Genomic DNA, 21,667 nt, shown 5'->3' on the forward strand with positions numbered 1-21,667 from the left:
GCCACTCCACCGTCAACAAACCTGAGTGAACGCGTGAGAGTTCATCACAACACTCTGTGCCTGTGAACCCTCCAGACCTGCCCCTGTACCTAAGAAAAACCTATTCACAAAAGGCTTGACTAAACAAATATTATTTCAGCCTAGACTTAAACACTGAGACTGTGTCTGAGCCCCGAACACTAAGTGGAAGGCTGCTCCATAACTGTGGGGCTTTGTAAGAGAAAGCTCTACCCCCAGCTGTAGCCCGCACTATTCGAGGTACCAACAAATATCAGTGTGCAATATTTTAATGTGCAATACCGTCACACTACTGGCAAGCTACACTATTCTCAACCAACCTGTACTTATGTGTACACACCCCTCTCCTTTTTTGTTTTGTGTTAGGATTTTTGCTTTAGCACTATTTAAGCCATTTATGTACAGTGTATTTAGTTTAGTTTAGTAATTCTGCTTGTATTATAGTGTTTTTGTATATATAGAGTCTATTTGATTTTGCTACCTCATATTAGAATAGTTTTTAATCTATCTTGTTCTTGTGTGCATACTCTTTCTGTACTGTACCCCTGCTGTTGCTAAATGCAATTTCCCCACTGCGGGACAAATAAAGGAATATCTTACTCTTACTCTTACTTACTCTTAAATAGCCTGCACCTTTTGATCTAAGTAGGTGTGGCGGATCATAAAAAACCAAAAGTTCGCTCGGGTACTGTGGCACGAGACCGTTTAGTGCTTTATAGGTCAATAGCAGTATTTTATAATCAATACGAAATTTGATTGGGAGCCAATGAAGTGTGGATAAGATAGGGGTGATGTGGTCATATCTTCTGGTTCTAATGAGTACTCTAGCTGCAGCATTCTAGACTAACTGTAGCTTGTTTATGCTCCTACTGGAACATCCAGACAGTAAGGCATTACAATAATCCAACCTAGAGGTAACAAAAGCATGAACTAATTTTTCTGCTTCGTGTAGTGACAATATATTTCTTATTTTAGCAATATTTCTGAGATGAAAGAAAGTGATCCTAGTGATATTATCTTCATGAGCTTCAAAAGAAAGACTAGAGTCAATATTCACACCAAGGTCTTTTACTGCTGCACATGATGAAACAGAAAGACCATCCAGAGTCATTATGTAATCAGAAAGCTTACTTCTAGCTGTGGTCCTAGTACAAGTACTTCTGTCTTGTCAGAATTAAGTAAGAGAAAGTTAATAAACATCCAGTTTCTAATGTCTTTTACACATTCCTCAATTTAATTAAGCTGGTGTCTGTTATCTGGCTTTGCTGAAACATACAACTGTGTGTCATCAGCGTAACAGTGGAAGCTAATACCATGCTTACAGATAATTTTACCCAGAGGTAGCATATATAGAGAAAAGAGCAGTGGGCCTAAAACAGAGCCTTGCGGGACACCAAGCTTTACCTTAGTATGAGAAGAGAAGTCTCCATTTACGTTTATAAACTGATAACAATCAGTCAAATAAGACCTGAGCCAGGAAAGGGCCGTCCCCTTAATGCCTACTGCATTTTCTAGTCTATCGAGGAGAATAGCATGATCAATAGTATCAAAAGCTGCACTAAGGTCAAGCAGCACAAGCAAGGAGACACAACCCTGATCAGAGGCCAGTAGTAAGTCATTTACAATTTTAACCAGTGCTGTCTTTGTGCTATGATGAGGCCTAAATCCTGACTGATACATTTCATGAATGTTATTCCTATGTAAGTGTGAGCATAGCTGCTGTGCTACAACCTTTTCTAGGACCTTGGAGATAAAGGGGAAGTTTGATATTGGTCTATAGTTAGACAGCTGACAGGGGTCATATATATATATACATATATATATATATATATATATATATATATATATATAAGTATCTTACTATTAAAAATCAATAATAATTTCTAAGATTTAATATAAACATAATTAACACACCTTAGGATAATCAGGAATGAAAAATGATTTGAATTCTAACCTGAAGAACACAGTTTCCTTGAGCTCACGCACAACTCAGTTCAACAAGAGCTGATTAAACAATGACCAGACATTATACATTTAATAATAAAATTAGTTTTAAAACCAAATATTTATTGTAAAATCATTACATTTGAACCTCCCTTACCATTTGTGGAGCACTTTTCACTCCAGAGTGAGTCAGAATGAGTAGGGCCAAGATCTTCAGCATACTCTTTTTCATACCCCACCAAGAGCTCCTGTCCCGGGTTAATGGGTTGACAGCAACAATATAGAATCCCATCTCGATACTGAAACGCCACAAGATTCTGCTCTTCATCATTACGTGCACAATTCCCGTACACAGAGAATGAGTCAAAGTGGCAGAAAAGAAAAGAATAATCTCAGAAATGGGAGTCAGAGTTAGAGAAAGCAGTAGGGAAATATCAGTGACAGGAGAAAGACAAAGTTTTTCCAACAAATCAAGACCCATAAAATCAATGACTAAGCAAAGGACCAAATAACCAAAGTATTCCTCACCTCATCCAATTAGCATACATTTCTCTCTTAGCATCTCTGTATTCCTATATATGTATATCTGCAAAAATGTACATTTTATACATTAAATGAAACTATGCCTTCAAATCAAAGGAGATATGTATATACAGTTCAAGAGCTTCAGTTCAGGTTCACATCAAACATCAGAATGGGGAAAAATATGTAATCTCAGTGACTTTGACCACGGGCTCAAACCAAGAGTAAACATTCAGAGCTATTCACTGTTTAAACAATCAATCTAACAGAGCACACCTGGGCAATAGGAAACACCTGTCAGTCACATGTTCCAGTATGTCATCACTTGAAAAATGGGTGGGTTCAAACAAAAGGTGCCTTGTTTTAAGTTGTTTCACACATCTACATGTAAATATCAGGAAATGAAAGCTGAAATTCTGATCTATCATCTCATATTCATTTTCTGATCTCAAAACCAAATGTCTTCAGCATACAGCAAAAACAAAAGAACTGGCCTTGCCGTTCCAATACTTTCGGAGGGGACCATATAGGGTTAGGGATAGAAATAAACTATTCTTGTACTTATGCCATTTGTTTATGACAAATTTAGAAAAACTCACCACCCAGGAGTATCCACTGTTAATGGCTTCCTCTCTGTCTACTGGTTCTCAGTCTGGCTCAGTCAGGGACTCCCATGGGAACAAGAGTATCAGGGATGAAGAGTGCCGGATCATGAACCTCACACTTGTTGAAGAAAAAGGATTTACAAACCTCACAGTCTGGAAGGAAAGAATTTTTAATAAATAAAATAACAAAAGAAATGCAAGATGAGTCTTTATTTTCACAAAACATTAAAGTATTTTCATATTTACATGCTGCTTTTAAGCCTAACTTGCTGTGCCTCATGCTTATTTTCACTCTATGAGAGACAAATATGGTAGCATTTTAACATTGCGATGTGATGCGATGCCTAGTTCCATTTGAAAATCATTTGTTTGAATTTCAAGCAATATTTTATTACTCATGCCTACAATTCACTCCCCAATAACCTCCAGAGAATCTCCTCCTTCTTTCACAGGCAGAGTTATACAATGGGAAAGCAGCACAATCGGTTGGAATACAGATAGCTGTGGGTTTGCATTTGTTGCCTAGTCATGTTGTTGAAGTGGTGAAGTGCCAGAAGTACAATAAGTAGTGTTTAGGGTGGAATAATCAATGACACTGAGCTCCAGGATTGACTCTAGTGTGCACTAAGATCTTACAGAGGTAGTCTTTGTCAGCTTCTTCCTCTTTAATGGAGATAACATCAGGCGTGTTGTTGAGGTCGTCTCTATGGTTGTAGATGCTCAGCTTCTGCTGAACTCAATATAACAGGTATAAAAAGATGATGATGATTATTATTATTGTTATTATTATTAGGAAATAGTAAACAACAATATGTACGTATTCATGTAAACAGTATGCTTTGGGTCATTGTCCATCTGCACTGTGAAGCATTTGGCTGAATGTGAGCAGATAATGTTGCCCTATACACTTCAGAGTTCATCCTGCTGCTTCAGATCATGAGCAGTTCCTTCTCTTCCCCATACTCTTCTCTTCCCATCATTCTGCTACAAGCTGATCTATTTACACAGATGAAGTCTTCTCTTGATAACACCTACCACCTACCTAACTTCATCTGTTCAACTGTTGTGAAGGGGTTTTCCTTCACCAGGAAAAGAATACTTCTGTCATCCTCCACAGTTGTTCTCTGTGGTGTTCTTTCGTGTTCTTGAGCTCACCAGTGTGTTCTCTCTTTTTAAGAATGTACCAAATAGTTGATTTGGCTACACTTAATGCTTTTGCTATCTCTATGACGGGTTTGTTTTGATTTTTCAGCCTCCTGATGGCTTGCTTCATTGGCAGAGACCACTCTTTGGATTTCATTTTAAGAGTTAATAGCAACAGATCCCAAATGCAAATGTCACCCTCAATCAATGCTAGACATTTTATCTGCTCACCTGTGAAATAAGTGAAATAATGAGGGAACAACACACACACACACACACACACACACACACCTGTCCATAGAACATGAGCAGCCAACTGTCCAGTTAGTTTTGGCCTCTTAAAAAAAAAAAAAAGTACTGTAATGCCTACACCAGTCACCTGTTTTGGATGTAAATACCCTCAGGTTAAAGCTATTATTAATCCTATTATTATTATTATTATTATTATTATTATTATTATTATTATTATTATTATTAATGTCCAAATATTTATGGACTGGACACACCTTTGCACAATACTGTATGCTATTATATGAAATATTAAGCATACAATAAACCTGGTCAGAAAGTATGATTTAGAACAAGTTAAAGTTATTTTAAAGTTATTTAAATGCTTCTAAAACATAAACAAATAAAACAGCTCCCAGAAGCCGAACTGTAAATCACTCCACTGCGGATACAGAGTGCACTACATAGGGGCCACACGTCATTACATCATACCCTATGAAGTGCACTTAAACAGGGAGCACAGAGGCGTTTACAACCCGGACACTAACCGTTAGCCGAGCAGCTTCAGTGTAACTTACCTCAGGTCTTACAGCAGGACGAGAGTTTTAAAACCTCAAATACTGACACAAGACAGACTTTTTATTTATAACTCTACCGAATCTGTAATCTGTAAAACTCTGTAAGGAATGTTTTAGTGTGAAAATGACTAGTCCAGGCTGATAATTCATTCGTTTAGGTGAAGAAACAGCAGCTTCTTTACCGTCTTCAAGGTGATGGCGGTTCTGGTGCATTACTGCCATCAAGTGGCCGTGTGTGTGTTTGTGTGTGTGTGTGTGTGTGTGTGTGTGTGTGTGTGTGAGTGTGAGAAAGAGAGAGAGAATGAATGAATGAATGAATGTGTGTGTGTGTGTCTGTGTGTGAGAGACCTTTTTTGACTTTTTACAGTCCTTTATTTGAACAAGTCACATTATACATGGTACAATTAGCGTGACTCAATAAATAAATAAATAAATATTAAAAACATTTCAATAAATTAGGGTAAGTGTAACAGTGAAAAAATAGAATTATGAGGGTTAATTGAGCTCAGGTGCCAAGCAGAGTTCTCCTTCTGATACAGAACATAGAGCTTTCTCACAACACCACACTGTCTCAAACATCTGCAGATCATTCATACGCTTGTAGAAATTAAAATCAATTAGAATTCTTGATTTTGTTAGTCTACAGAAGACTTTTTTCGCATCACAGTCTGTGTTTTGTGCCATTTTGTTTCTTCTGGTCAGGTAGATTGCCATTTTAGCCTGACCAAAGATAAAATTAATCATTTGGCACTTAAATCTGTGTCTCCTGACATATTTAAAACCAAGAATAAAACACTGAACAGTAAAATCAACATAAAAAGACCTTAAGATGCTCCGTAAAAACACAAACAATGACTGTAGTCTGGAGCAGTGAATAAAAGCATGAAAAACAGTTTCTCTCTGTGAACATAACAGGCAGCTCTGTAAAACATCAGGGTTTAAAATAGAAACACAAGAGTTCACAGAGATAATACCATGTAAAATCCTCCATTGGAGGTCGGCAGCTTTTTTGGTTAATGGTGGTTTGTACAGTGCCCTCCACTCTGGTTTAATATCATCATTAAAACCCAGTACACTTCTCCATGGGGTGTCTCCCCGCCCACTCAGCTTTTTCTTATTTAAAACCTTAACACAGGCCCGGTAGAGCAGCTTCCCCGACACTGATCCAAAGTCCATCTCGTCGAGGTCAGGAGCGATGTTCAGCTGGGGGAACGGTCCCTCCTCTGTAGGTTGGTGGTCTGGTAGTTCATCAATATTCTCGTGCTCCACGACATCACCAATCGCTAGAACACATTCCTCAACACTCGCCGCGCGCACACACACACACACACACACACACACACACACACACACACACACACACACACACACCGTGCCGGCGAGTCAAACTTTCATACAACTTCGTATTGTTCGGAGTCGCCATGCTTCTCCAATAAGCCACACACACACAAACACACACACGCACACACAGCTATTTTCCTTTCACACACACTCACACAATATATATATATATATATATATAATGATTCCGAGATGTTTAGGCGGAAAAAGTTAATGCCGGAAAAAATTGGCAAAACGCCAACCGCTCTCGCGCGCTCTACACGCCACACTCGCTCCACCGCCGCGCATGCGCAGTGAGAGAGAGAGAGAGTGAGAGAGAATGAATGTGTGTGTGTGAGAGAGAGAGAGAGAGTGAATGTGTGTGTGAGAGAGAGAGAGAGAGAGAGAGAGACAGTGAGAGAGAATGAATGTGTGTGAGAGAGAGAGAGAGAGAGTGAATGTGTGTGTGAGAGAGAGAGAGAGAGAGTGAATGTGTGTGTGAGAGAGAGAGAGAGAGAGAGAGAATGAATGTGTGTGAGAGAGAGAGAGAGAGTGAGAGAGAATGAATGTGTGTGTGTGAGAGAGAGAGAGAGAGAGAGAGAGAGACAGTGAGAGAGAATGAATGTGTGTGAGAGAGAGAGAGAGAGAGTGAATGTGTGTGTGTGAGAGAGAGAGAGAGAGTGAGAGAGAATGAATGTGTGTGTGAGAGAGAGTGAGAGAGAGAGAGAGAGGTTTAACAAATCTTTATTATTACAATTTACAACCGTACATCACCAAACCATATCTCAAGATAGATTTTTAAAATTCAAAAATTCAAAATCAACAAACCATCATCAACTGTACATAAAACATCATTAACACCCCAAATACCATAAAAACACATTTGCGCATTTGTGAGGCTATAATATGCAAATTCTACAGAGGTGGACAGATTTGTTGGTACCCTTACAGTTCTTTGAAACAATGATTCATTGCTCCTGAAAAGTGATTAAACCAAAAGCAATAGTCTCATATATACCTGCCTGCCCATAGTGTGTGATAGATTAAACCAATAAAATTGTGAAGAGAAATGACTTCTTGGTATTCCTAAAAAAGATTAGAAATCACTGCATTCTAATCACGTTTCAAACTAATTGTTTAACCTTAATTAGTGTCACAGGTGTCTTCAGTCTTTGTAAAAGCCAATCAGCCTATTTAAAGAGAGAAAACAGGCCACTGTGAAGGTTGGTATCATTGTGTGCACCACACTGAACATGAACCAGAGAAAGCAAAGGGGAGAGATGTCTGAGGAGATCAGAAAGAAAATTGTAGATAGCCATCTTAAAGGTAAAGGCTATAAGACCATCTCCAAGCAGTTTGATGTTCCTGTGACTACAGCTGCAAATATTATTAAAAAGTATAAACTCCATTGGATTGTAGCCAACCTCCCAGGACGTGGCCACAAGAAGAAACGCAACCCCAGGTTGATCTGAAGGATTGTGCGGCTGGTAGACAAAGAGGTAAGGAAAACTTCCAAAGCCATTCAAGCTGAACTCCAAGGTCAAGGTACATCACTAGTATCTATACCTGGAATTAAAGTTCCACTGAGATTCCTTCTTATCCTACACAGCAGTGGCTCAATAACAAGACTATATAATTGCCCCCAAAGTGGAAAACCTTGCCTAATACCCCTCAATACAGGTATTGGTGCACTTAATCCTCCACCCGCTTTGACAGTCACAAAGGCTTTAGAATACAGCAACTGAACATAAGATATAAATTGGTCACCAAACCCAAAATGCTTTAGAATGTTAAAAAGATGCATGTTGTCAACTCTATCAAATGCTTTCTCTTGGTCCAATGAGAGAATACCAAGGTTGGAATTATTAAGCTGATTAAGTTCAGTTACGTCCCTTAGTAAAAAGAGACTGTCCATGATTGATCCGTTAGGAACACAGTATGTCTGGTCGTTCTGAACCAATGAAGCTAGACAACATTTGAGCCTATTTCCTAAACACTTTGAAAGTATTTTATAGCCCAAACACAACAAAGATATTGGTGTCCAATTTTTAAGAAGTCCTAGATCCCCTTTCTTCGGAAGCAGGGACAGGATGACCTGGTGACAGCTTGTAGGGAGTGTCTTATTTTCACTGCTCTTCTTCCAGCTGAGGTAATTCTCTGAGTAGATCAGAAGCACTTTCTTATTCATCCCTCTCGGCGCTGTATAACTGTCTAAAATCCTGCCGCCAGCTTCCTTATTTCTACAGGATCAGATGTTGTAATTCGTTCAGGATACATTTGCTTTTGCTGCACACTTTTCCTTTCAAGATTAAAAAAGAATGAAGTAGGTGAATCCATGTCCTTAATTGAGCAGACTCTTGCCCTTATTCGTGCTCCCTTTATTTGCTCTTGTAGAATTGACCCAAGTTCTTTCTTCTTATTATTCAAAAGTTCATCCTGCCCTGCTCCATTATTATTTAGAGGAGCACTCTCTAAGAGTTGAGAGAATGAAGACCTCTCACTGTTGCTTTCGACATTGATGTAGCATGTGAATTATAATTTTGACAAGAATATTTTATGTTTGTGTGACGGAGCAGTACAAGTTTAAAACACAAGTCCAAGTTCTTTTAGATTCCGACTACGCCACCCTAGGAACTACACCCAGGGAAATGTTCAAAATACCTGACAATGGAGTATTAAGGCACACAGGTTCGTTCCTCCTATAGAAAAGGTAGGCAAGAAACATGGTAACAATACAAAATACAAATCTTTATTAACACACAGTATTAAAAAAAAAGCTAGACACTCTAAAATCACTGAAGTAGCAGTAAATAAAGCCACTGGCAGCACTACTTCAAATAACACAAATGGAATTCCTTATATAACTTAAGGAAAAATAAACCAAACAAAACAATCTTAAACACCAACCCATAGGGCTGAGGCACCCAACTGATGGAACAATCACCTAGCTTGGTTTTACAAGAGCGCACACACACACCTAGTTAAGAGCACAATGAGGTCATATGACTGAATACCCTACCTTTGGGTACATCCATTTCTAGAGGGTCTAGGGACTAAAGAAAGACACGACTGCACTACAGGTGACACACTCATTGCATGTATCAGTTGATATTTTCAATGAAAGACTTCCTTAAAGAACTGACTCATTACCTTCAATTTGGGGACAAACACAAACTCTGCTCAATTCAAACTTTTAGGACACCAGTTATACACAAACTCTAATGAAATCATAATTTTAGGACTCTATAGTGATACACAAATTCCACTTAATTATACTTTTAGAGCTGATGATACAGTCTTTGGCTAGACACCTTTCAAGCTAGTACAGAGATACTGGCATAACAAAGCTTGTTTTTTCCTTTAAAGGGGTCATGTCATGAGGAATCAAATTTCACTTGATCATTTGATGTGGACTGTACTACAGCCGTACTACTGCTACTATGCATTTTTCACAGTCTTGCTTACCAGGGTCTTTGCATTTCTTGATGAATCCCATCATGTGCCTTTCTACAGCTTTTACCTCTTTTTCCTCCCACTTCCGCTTTGGAGGCTTTGAAGAATCTATAACAATAACAAATAGAAAATATTTGTGCAACTAAAGTCAATATTAATTCAGCATGAAAACATTCTTCTTGAGACTGTAAGTGTAAAGATATTCTGAGAGTCTTACAGATTAGTTCAGAACCTGACAGAAAAGAGCCAACTTCCTGATGTTTATTGGTTTATTTATCTGGTTAAATTTAGGCTGTTATGGCCCACATACCACCACGGCCCACTCCCCTCGAATGGACCTTAAGCCGCTTGCCTAAAGAATACCAGAGCCATGCCTGTATCTTCTGTCATGTCCCTGGAATCAGCCCTAACTGTCCCATAACACTGCCTGAATCCCCATGTGTAACCCAGAAAAGAGCCAAACTGCCAACACCTTTACACAAAACGCACCCACAACTTATCCACAACCCCCAAAACAGCCATAACTACACCAACATTATCCCATGCTCCAAACTGAGCCTGAATGCACCCTTAGATAATATTTAATCATTGTGAAATATATTAAAACCACACGCTTTGAAAATATAGTGTTTTATTAACACTGAGGTAAAAATCCCAGCCAGATACAGGAAAATTAAAACAATGGGAAATAAGAAACCAATAACATAACAGTAAGAAAAAAACAAAAGCAAAAGTCATAATACAACAAAAACTAAGCAAAGTGTTCAATAATAAACAAGGCAAAATAAAGTAAAAGTGTAGAGTGCACAAATCAAAGAAACCAACCAAAAATATAAATGGGTAGTCGTGAATAAATTAAAACCTCAAACAAAAAAGTGTAAATGGGCATAAACAAAAGAAACCAACAAACAAATCTGGTTACAAAAGACAAACAAAATAATACATATTTACAGATGTGCAAAAAAGGTTGCAAAAATAAAACTAGAACAATGGGAAATAAGATAAACCAATAATAACAGAAGAATAAGACTACATAAAAGGAAAATAGTTACAAGAATAACAGAGATTAAAAACTAAGCAGGAAGTAGAAATGTTTCATAAACCAATAATGCACATAAACAACTAAATGTGCACAAATAAAGTAAATGAAACCAACAAGCAAAAGCTGGTTATAAAAGACAAATTAAATCTATTTACAGATGTGAAAAAATGTAAAAAAGTTGATCAAGACCGCAGTAGATCAAGACAAAATAAAAGCAACAGTCACAATATAATAGAAGTATAACAGTAATTAAAATCTAAGCAATAAAATATAAATGTTAAACAGCAAAGCAATAATGCAAACTAAAGTAAATGTGCATAAATCAAGTGAAACCAACAAACAAAAAATGGTTAGAAAAACAAATATATATTTTTACACATGTGCAAAAGCATAAATTACACAATAACAGAAAATTAGTTATTTACATGAACATTTTGCAGTGGTGCTGTTCTTTTTCTGCCACCCTCACGATCACCAGCAAAATAAAACCACCTTCGAATAACTTGCTCAACCTCCAGCTCAGTCATTTGGGCACAAACTGGGTTTCTTCTTACAGCCTCTAGAATAGGAGCATACAGATACAGAGTTAGAAAAATTACATTTAAATCAAATGTATAATAAATAAAGCATATAGTAAAATATAGTACTAAAGAACCGAGACATTCAACATTCATTAATGACATGAAAGTCATGAAAAAGTTCTACAAAGACTTGCAACAAAAGCACTTACCAATCACAACACTTTTAAGCTCCAAACTTTGCAATGGTGTTTTTCCATTTACACCTCTCCAGCTGATGGTTTTAGCAAAGTCATTTTTAATTGCCTGCTTCATTATTCTCCAGACAGTGTTCTTCAGATCCACGCCACCCAGCAATCCAAGTTCCAGTACCTGAAATGGTTTTAAGCACGCTTTTAGTCCTTGAATACTTTTGAATAAGGATTAGTAATTATACTACATACAACTTATCAAAAATTCAGAAATGAACTCTTTAGATCAGTTTGCTTTAGATTGATCACACCCAATTTAATTAGAACAGTAATTAGAAACAGATATGTAAGTGTTATCAGTAGGCATTAGGGAACTGTGCATAACCATTAGTGTTACCTACCACTTCTCGTCTCGTTTCCGGAGAGGATCGAAGATCACTTTCCAGGGAAGTTAATGATCTTAAATCTTCAATTGGAAAACGTTTTGGAGTTAAGTGGTTAGCCTCAGTGATCTCCCTCACATTGTTTTCTTTGAGATCCTGAACCATTCTTACAAGGTTTCTTTGCTGCTCCATAACAATTTCTAGTTTTTTGTTAAGACGTCATGAAGAAGTGCTGAAACATTAAAACACAGAAAATGTAAGGTTACCACACCATCCCTTGTATGACATCAGGCTTACACTAACAGTGATTATGAAATCAGAAAAACTCTTCCATGCATTGGTGCCACTGCTTGGTCTCTTTTCAGGCTGAGAATTCATTTCTTTCTCCAAAGATTCAAGCATCCTATCGACACGCCTTTTGCACAGGTTTTTTTTGCTCGCTTTGCTCACTTTGCTTCGCCCACAAGTTTTCCATTATGCACTGAAAATGAGGACTGTGAATAACTGCAGCACTTCTAGCATAAAGCAAATAAAAACCAACCACAGAAAAGCTAAAAAAAAAAAAAAAAAAAAAAAAAAAAAAGCTTTTACTTACCTTGATGTAGTAAAATTCCAACTTTGAAGTGGGAGATACTGGGCTTCCTTTCTGCCATTTACATTTGTGTATATAAAACTTACCTCATAATATTAGAAGATTTAGCATAAAAATGTGACTCTTATCCATATCTTTTTTTTTTTTTTTTTTTTTTATCAAAATGAAATAGAACATCTCTTTTCCTTATATTAATTTTAGATCCACTCAACATAGTAAATAAATATTCAACCTCAATCCAGAAAAATTGAACATGCATACATTCGAAAAAAAGATGCAAAACAGTCTCTACATCCATTCCACAAAAAACGTAAAATTCCGAGAGATCAGCTCAGGATCTCCTGAGAAACTGGTTAGTTGGATAAATTCTACGTATAATTTTAAAGTAAATTTCACTAACTTTATTTGTGACACAGAATTTGTTATTATAAATCCAAATCAATCTCCATTTGATATTCTCAAAATGGTTATTCCAGAAGTACAAACATCTAAAAAATGTATTATTAAATTGTCTATCTTTGATATCAATACCGTTTAATAAGAGCTCTTTTTTAAATGTTGATTGTTTAGATTCACTGAAGCCCTTTAAAAGCCTCACAAATCCTACAATACTGTATTCACGTGGAGGTATCGGAATACCAAATTTCTCTCAAAATTCAGTATATGTAAGTAAATATCCTTCATTATTTATCAACTGTGAGACCGTTAGAATATCATTTTTAGCCCAATTAGTATAGAAAATCGATTTGTTCACTCTGCATGAAGTCGAACACGTCTATTTTTTGTTGTAGGCTGAAGACATGGTGCACTCTGGGAAAAGTAGTCCTTTTTGTAAAGCGGATTTAACACTGTAGATGCAAATCAACTACTATTTCCAAGATGCATTGCAGACTACGTCATGGTCAGACGTACAGAGAAGGGCAGATTTCAGTTGTTACGACGTTGAGTATAAAACATTGTCTCGATATAATCTCAATTCATTGTTTGAAGGAATTGTGAATACTCGTGAAAAATTGTCAAGCATTGATTTGGCTTATTTTTCTCGCCTTTTTATTTGTTGAGACGTTCCTAATGTAATATAATTTATATTGCCCACTGTGAAATCCTGAAAACCAATTGAAATAGTTCATTTAAGTGCTATATTTTATAGTATATTTTATTAATTGATTAATTCATTTTATTATGACTTTTTACCATCCCACAAAAACGTTTTACTACTGTAACAGATCCATGAAGGTTTGTCTTTGTAACTTTTTGTTTAGTTGTAGATCTTTATTCTCGGATTGATATCAAATGATAAAGAAGCAGATTGTCAGACTGTATCTCAGTATTTGATTTGTATTTGCTCCATTTTAGTGAATAAACCATTTTACTGAATAAACCTATATGAAGTTGGTGCTTTTAAAACAATATGAAAAAGACATTTCCTCACAACCGTTCAGGTATAAACTCTTAAACATCTATTCAGTCAAAGTGTGGTTCCAACCTTGATTCAGTCTTTTGTCTTAGCAATGATGCTGCAGCCTGAAGCTTCCTTCATTCGAAACCATTTCATTATTGTTTTGTTTTTATTCTGCACATTGACACCTTGTCTGCTTTAAGTGCCCTTCAAGCTAATCTTGTCTACAGAGCCATCAAGTCTTCTTTTCTTTACAAAAACACATATTACCTCCTTACAATTCATTAGAATTCATTTGTTTCATCCCTCATTTTAAAATAATTTTTGATAAGTTTTTGCCCTGGAACAAATATTCAATCATTTTAACTACATCAAGCACATTTTCATTATTTCAATTGTTTTGGACAAAATGAACTTTTTATTGATGTATGACATACAAATGAAGCACTTCACAAGATTTCTTTGGCTGTAAAGCTGTTTCTTTACTCTTTGGCTAACCAAAACCCAACCAAAACCCACCCAGGTTTGCAGCAGACTGTTTTCTTTTTCTGGTGGACCAAACTCCAGCCAAGACTCAGCCAAAAACACTGTGCCACAATTAAACCAGAAGGGCCTAAAGTAAGCCAGATCTCGCCCAGATTCTGTTGCTATCTGGGCAGATAAGAGCAATACATCATTGGAATCTGGAAAGGGTCTACTTTTATTTGTATACACTCACAATAACAAAACGCTGTGCTTTTGTAGAGTAAAGAAAACAGACAGGGAGCGTTCTCTGTCTTCTCCGTCTCTGTCACCTCTCTTCACAGACACGTAAATAAAACCCCCTGAATCTCAGCGAATACTTGCCTCAAAGACGTGAGAAATATATGTCTAGAAAGCTTGAAATGTCTACTTTGAAATGAAACAATTCAAGTCGAAGACAACTAATCTCTTTTTATGTAATCGGTATGAAAGTAAGGAGTGGTAGGGTTTCTCCTGTCTCACCTCATTATAGCTAATGTGATCCCGCCTCGCACTGAGCGCGCTGTTCATATGGAAACGATCTGAGGTGAGCCAGGTAATTATGTACACGCCCCCGAGAAACGGCATAAAACGTCAAGCTTCATCACAGAATTTACTCACTTCTTCTGCGCGTTTGGATGATGGCACGCTACGCGGGTGAAGAAGCACTCCGGCTGGTTCTGGACAGCGACGAAGAGATTACTTTCTCCTCAGAGGAAGAATGTGACTCGGATGATGAGCGTTTGCATTTTGAAGAGCGACTGGACCCAGCGGAGGATCTCATTCCTGACGAGTAAGCCCTTTATTATTACCTTCATCATTTACAATGTTGCTCGGCTATATATATATATATATAATGATTAGCTATATGGTAATATTATTTGTGGTTGATAGTGTTAGAATATTGTTTCTTTGTTATTGGCATTCTGTTTTCTCATCAAGTAGGCATATACCAAGGTACTGTGAAAACTCAATGCTAAATAAAGAGCAAGTGTGCATTCACTATTTAACAGATGTTACAGATGTTAATTTGATTTATTTACTTTATGATAAAATGTGTGCTATGTGGTAATGTGTGTTCTTTTTTTCTATAAATTAGTACTAGTATCAGTGAACATCACAATAATGTTAATAATGTAGTTTATTTGTTTTTTTTGTTTTTTTTTATTTCAGACGTGAGAAAAACAGTGCAAAAGAACCTGTGGCAAAGAGAGCCAAAGCAGATAAGCAGCCCACTCTGTCATGGAACACCGAGACTGATGTTGACGTGGCTCCACAGGCTCTGAGATTCCTGCCCACACGGCAACCTGGACCACAGCTAGACCCAAGACCCTGTGATGCACACACTCCCATGAGTCTGTTCAAAATGTTTTTTTCTGCAACCGCTGTGTCAACTCTGTGTCGAAACACCAATGCTCAGGCTGCCAGGGCACGTGCAAAGGGCCATAAATATAAATGGACAGACGTCAGCATCAGTGAGCTGTACTGCTACATTGGGCTACTCTTCTACATGGCCATGGTGAAGTTGAGGTCCGTCAGAGACTACTGGCGGCAGGATAGTCTTTTCTCTATTCCTTTTCCTGCCACAATCATGTCAAGGGACAGATACCGCACCATTTCATGGAATCTGCACATGAGTCACCCAGATGCAGAAAAGGACAATGACCGAAAGAGGGGAACAGCTGAACACGACCGTCTTTTCAGGGTCAGACCCCTCATGGACACTATCCGGCATGCATGTAAGGCCATCTATCATCCAAGACAAAATTTGGCAGTGGATGAAAGAATGGTGGCATGCAAAGCAAACACAGGAATGACTCAGTACATGAAAGCCATACCAACCAGGTGGGGCTTCAAGTTGTTTGTTCTTGCGGACTCATCAAATGGATTGTAGGAATCGAGACTATCAAATTAAGGAAACTAACTGTCTCTACAACCACACAGAGAAACACAGAACACCTCGACCAAGAAAAGAACCGAGCCGGAGTTGGAGCTGGAGCTGAAGCTGGAACCTGAACAGAGCTGGAACAGCAAGAGAACCTGCCTCAGAAGGTCCCAAGGCTGGCAACCTCGAACTTCGCCTGAATCAAGTTTTCTCCCAGCCGTTCAGACTCCAGCCTCCCTCTCCGGCGACGATCCATAACTCCTCTAACATCCTCCAACTCCGATCCGACTAGAACCTGCTGACCGACACCAACTCCTTCCACTCATCACCCAAGCAAAGCAAGTATTGATACCTCCCAACTTCATTTAAGCTGGTGCAGTAAACCTAAAACCCTTTTTCATCGACTAATGCTGATATAGAATGATGGCTCACTCAGGTCAGGGTCTAGTAAAATGGTCATGCATATGCTTCAGAACTCAACTCTCTGGTTATTATCACTGGTTCTTCTCATGTCACATACCCACATGTATGAATGTGTATGTCTGTGTGCGTGTTGATTGTGTGTGGTAAGTTAGGATATGTGTGTAGTAGTTAGGATATGTGTGTAGTAGTTAGGATATGTGTGTAGTAGTTAGTAGTAGTAGCCTGTGTCTGTAGTAGCTTAGTACAATAAAGTCTCGTCTATGTTCAAGGTGATGTTGTTCTGTGATTTCCTGCTCACCATCTGAGTTCCTAGGGTGCCCGATCTGTAGTACCGTGCTCTATAAAGGTTGTCCTCAAGGGAAGTTATTACTGTCGACGGCCGCAACCGTAATGACTTGCCAGAGTGCATAAGACGCCTCGTCAAACCTATTTTGATAAAATTCCCTAAGATAATCAATATTACTGATTACATTAATAATCTTTACGTCATAATGAGTATAAGACACAACTAAGTCAACATCTAATGAGCTAAAAGTTCTTATATAATGGTGGAGAATACGTCAGCTTAATTTAAATGAGCTAAACTTTCCCTACAGGATATACTGTCGATTTTGCTGTGTACACGGGAAAGAACAAGGCCATGGACTGTCATATGATGCTGTGACATCTCTGTTGGACCGTAGAGTTTTGGGCTCTGGGTACCATGTATACATGGATCATTTTTACACTAGTCCCAAGCTTCTAACAGACTTGTTTGCTTTGAAGTTTGGTGCATGTGGGACTTACAGAGACAACAGGAAGGATTGCCCTCGGAATGCAGCTAACTCACTCACCAAAAAATCTGCGAGGGGCTCCATCAGGTGGATTCGAGATGGACATCTTGTGTTTGTGAAATGGATGGAGACACGAGAGGTGTCCGTCTGTTCCACCATCCATGCTGCTCATACAGGAGACACTGTGCAGAGGAGGGTGAAAACACAGAATGGATGGAGGACAAAGAGTTTTCCACGTCCTGCACCTGTGACTGCCTACAACCAGCACATGGGGGGCGTTGACCTGTCTGATCAGCCGTTACAGTACTACACCACACAGCACAAAACAATGAAGTGGTACAGAAAGCTATTTCTACACTTCTTGGACATTGCTGCCACCAATGCCTTTATTGTACACAAAGAGCTTTATGGCACCATGAGCCACAAGGAGTTTATGGAACAACTAATTGCAGAGCTCTGTGGTGTGTCACAGAAAATAACACCAAAAGGACCAGTGTTGACCATGTGCCAGTTCCAGGAGCTGAGCCAGGCCTCAGATGCCACTGCTGGTCGCCGGATCTGTGTGCTTTGCAAAGCGTGGTAAGAGGCAGGACACTCCTTGGAAATGCCAGGCATGTGATGTTCACTTGTGTGTTCAGCTGAGAAGGAACTGTTTCCTAGAGTGGCACAAAGATGTATAGCTGTTCAATTCTGTGTACTATGTGAGAGAGTAGGTTATACATAGGGTGGAAGAGTGGGCTTTTACTATATTCTAAATAAACTACAAACAAAAAATATATACATTTCTTTTGTCCTCACATTCTTTTTCATAGCACTTCCCTCTCAGCCACATTCCTGACTGAAAGGCTCATTATGCAGGTCATTATGTGGGTCTTTGTCTTCTTCTCAGGTGTCAATCACATTATTATTCATGATCATCCTCTTGCATATGCCCTTTCGAAACAAAGTGTCTTCGAAAATTTAAATCAGTATATTGTTTTCTGTGAATGAGTGAACAAGATGATTATCACATCATTTTGATGCAAAAATTCTAGGCTACAAGATTCAGTTCTCAAAAGTCTTGTGAACCAATGTGTTTTATGGCCTTATTTCAGTGACTTAAATTTGAGTTTTTCATTAACCACGCATAAACACTGTTTTCTCAAACACCATCATTTATAAACATCCTGCTCACATATTACTGTAGCCCAGTTTGTGCTGGTTACAGTGTTATCAGACTTTAGCCATTAATATGTTTAACAACATGTAGTGTGCTTTGCCAAAAGGCAGGTTTTTGTAGATTTCAAGATAAACACTATTTAACTCACCAGCTACGTTTGACATTCCATCCTCAATGCAGTGTCTTTTGGGGGTTGAAGAGGTCAGAACATCCATCTGAAAAACAAGAACAAACTAAAAGTGACACCTCATCCTCCTAATTCAATTCTATGTTTTTGTATTGAGGTCCTAGTGGTGGTTTTGTATTGGACTCCATTTTACTGAGAGGTGCTTTTAATAGCACGAAGGTTACAAGTGTTTAGATCATTTTAAAATGGAAAATTTAAAAATTTACCCTCATCCACCTCTCTTCCTTCTTTCTTTTTTCTCTGTGGGACACTCACAGAAGTCAATGTGGAACTTTCACCTATAAAAGATAACAGTAAATAATACATTTGATCTACTGTTGCAAGTTGTTACCTTTACACTATTTTCACTACCAGAAATGACCACAGTCAAACACATTTTTAAACAAATCCTACTCCAGTTAGCATTAGGAAGTATGTAACGGTAAAACTTCACTAATTTTTGGGGGGATTATTTTAAACAAGTACTGCATATATAAACACCACCAATGGAAACTGTAGTACACACTACTCACTACATGAGCACAGTGAACATAACAGCTCATAAGGTGTACTGTGTGTGTCTGTGGTTTCCCTAGAAATGTGTTTCTATTAACTGATGTTAAATGAGTGTTATTGTCCAGCTGTAAAAGACTGTACAGCCAAAAAAAAAGTCAGTGGAGTTCTCGTAACGATGGCTCCAGTGGCTAGGCCACTAACAAAGATGTATGACTACAAAATACAATTACATTGGCAATAAAACAGAGTGCAGACATACCACAGACAGAAGAGTCAAGTGTGCTGAGGTTCTTCCCCCTTAAGATCTCAGTGCCTTGCTCCATTGCAAACAGAAGCTTACTTATCTTGACCATTTGAAATGTTTTGTCAGTCTGTCTGTAAGTCACAGTGAACTCTGATGTCATGCCCCACGAACCTTGCAACTTGCTCCAGCTCTTGTTCACTAAGATCTAAGATCTGGCAGAGTGCAGGAACCTATTTTCTTAATTTAGTTGACCTAAGGAATTCAGGGATTTCTGCTTTGCTTTCTTCTGCATATTTTCACAGACAGTCACATCCACGTGTGTTTGTCAACACGCCAGGTCTTGCAAAGAGTTAGGGATTTTCAGCAGGAACACCAGCTTCTTCTCTCCTTTTAACCAACAAATCCATTGACTCCTTCATTCTCTCCATCAAGAAAACTGGAACCTTCTTGCCCCCTTTTTCCCCCTGATTTCTATGTGGGTTAATAGCTTGCTTAGCTCCTTTTCTAATGGTGACAAGGTTTCATAAATGTCCTCATTAATGACACTTGTGCTTGCTTTCTTGTAGGTCTCAAGAGTTAAGCGTGACGCTTCCCCTTCATGCCGCTTGTTGAAGATAGTGACCTGTGCCAGAACAGTCTCGTTTAATGCCTTGTATGCTCCTGTGTCAGTTGCCCTCTTGCTTCATCTTCTACCATCCTGAGATGGTTTCTCAGAGCAATCCCATTTTTGGTGAGGGGAATGTCATCTTTATTCCATCTTTTTTCTTCTATGGTTTGTTGAGCAGTGACAAACACTGATCCTCCAGTTTTTCTCCAAATGTTCAAAGAATTTTTTTGCTTTCTTCTCTGCCAGATCATTGTCGTTCATAAGAGTTTGTCCAATCAGGACCTCCACAGCCCCTTTACGACAGAATCCAATTTAGACTGCTGTTGAAGGTTTAAACCGAATAAGACACTTTGCAACATCGACAACAAACGGAAATTTTGATGGTACACACAAATCTTCAAGACTTTTGACAGTCTTGTCAGCCAAGCTCCCTCATTCTTAGTGCAATATACTGGTGCCTAGACGTCACACGACCATGTTTTGCATACACTGATTCACCATATTTACAAATCAGAGAATCAGCCCTGATGTGAAAGGACACATCGTCTTGTCGCATGTTGTTGATGATGCTCTGATATCTGACCTCCGGCTGAGGAAGCTGCTATTGGAAGCAAGGATGCAGCACAACTTTGTACTCTTCCCCTGTCTCCACAGGTCATTTTTCCTGAACATTCCAAAACAATATGAGTGAGGCAGATAATCCTTAACAGAAGCTTTATCAGAGGGCTGCTTCCATGTCACTATTTTCCTCTGCCTTGTTCCAGAGGTTTGGTATTGAAGGCATATGCCACATCTTTGACCTCTATATGCTTTCTCTCCAAATGCCTTGATATCTTTAATTGTGATTTGCCTCAGTAGAGGCAATAATGTCTCTTGTCCCATGCTCTTTTACTGTCTTCCCTTTTTGTACAACTTCTTAGGGTCACAGTTGACTTGTCTTTATTTGTTTTGTTTATCTTGTGCTGTTTATTGTGTCTTTTCACATAAGTTCTGGGGTTCTTTTGTTGTTTAATGGTGCACTTGCCTCTTTGCTGGTCTTCATCTTCACTCAAATTTGTGTCTGGGCTTTCAAGATCTTCTTCACTGGACAGTTTCTTACATGATGAACCTGTCTCTGGGCTCCAATCTTTCACATCACTGGACGATGATGCACTCAGATCTGGATTTTAATCTGGGTCCAGTCCTGTGCAGGTGGATAATTCAGATTCCGAGGAATCTCTCTCTGTCTCCTGCTGAATATCGTCCAACTATAAGTTAAAACGTCACGAAGTCCCTCCCCTTTTTATCTAATCAGAGCGCACCGTGGCGGAAAGTCCCGCCCCCCTTTCGACCGATGAGATTCTTCTTTTTTTCCAGATGTCCCGCCCCGATCCCCCTCCCTAATTTTTGTGGGTCCGTTCACGCGCATCTGTGTTCCGTGCGGGGGTCCGTTCACGCGCTTCAACCCCCTTTCTCTC

At 38.6% G+C, this 21,667-nt stretch overlaps 2 protein-coding genes across 5 annotated transcripts in view; one reads left to right on the forward strand and one right to left on the reverse strand.

Annotated features, from left to right (window-relative positions):
• Positions 1 to 21,667, reverse strand: part of LOC117599787 (uncharacterized) — a 58,619-nt gene that overhangs the window by 27,113 nt on the left and 9,839 nt on the right. Inside the window, exons 2-4 of one of the 4 annotated variants that reach the window (XR_008305271.1) lie at positions 19,071 to 19,142; positions 18,826 to 18,892; positions 18,183 to 18,498 (exon numbers count right to left, since the gene is read on the reverse strand). The exons of 1 other annotated variant lie outside the window; for it this stretch is intronic. The gene's annotated coding sequence lies outside the window, so the exon portion shown is untranslated. Of the gene's footprint in view, positions 1 to 18,182; positions 18,893 to 19,070; positions 19,143 to 19,618; positions 21,458 to 21,667 lie in introns of those variants that run through there. 2 more of the 4 variants (XR_008305272.1, XR_008305270.1) reach the window with 2 other exon arrangements.
• On the forward strand, positions 14,955 to 16,586 carry LOC117599751 (piggyBac transposable element-derived protein 4-like). Its single transcript, XM_053242223.1, has 4 exons — positions 14,955 to 15,162; positions 15,202 to 15,230; positions 15,611 to 16,282; positions 16,382 to 16,586. The coding sequence occupies exons 1-4, from the start codon at positions 15,076 to 15,078 to the stop codon at positions 16,578 to 16,580; spliced, it is 987 nt and encodes a 328-aa protein (XP_053098198.1). The 5' UTR covers positions 14,955 to 15,075; the 3' UTR covers positions 16,581 to 16,586.

The sequence above is a fragment of the Pangasianodon hypophthalmus genome, chromosome 19 (assembly GCF_027358585.1).
Source record: "Pangasianodon hypophthalmus isolate fPanHyp1 chromosome 19, fPanHyp1.pri, whole genome shotgun sequence".
Lineage (NCBI taxonomy): Eukaryota > Metazoa > Chordata > Actinopteri > Siluriformes > Pangasiidae > Pangasianodon > Pangasianodon hypophthalmus.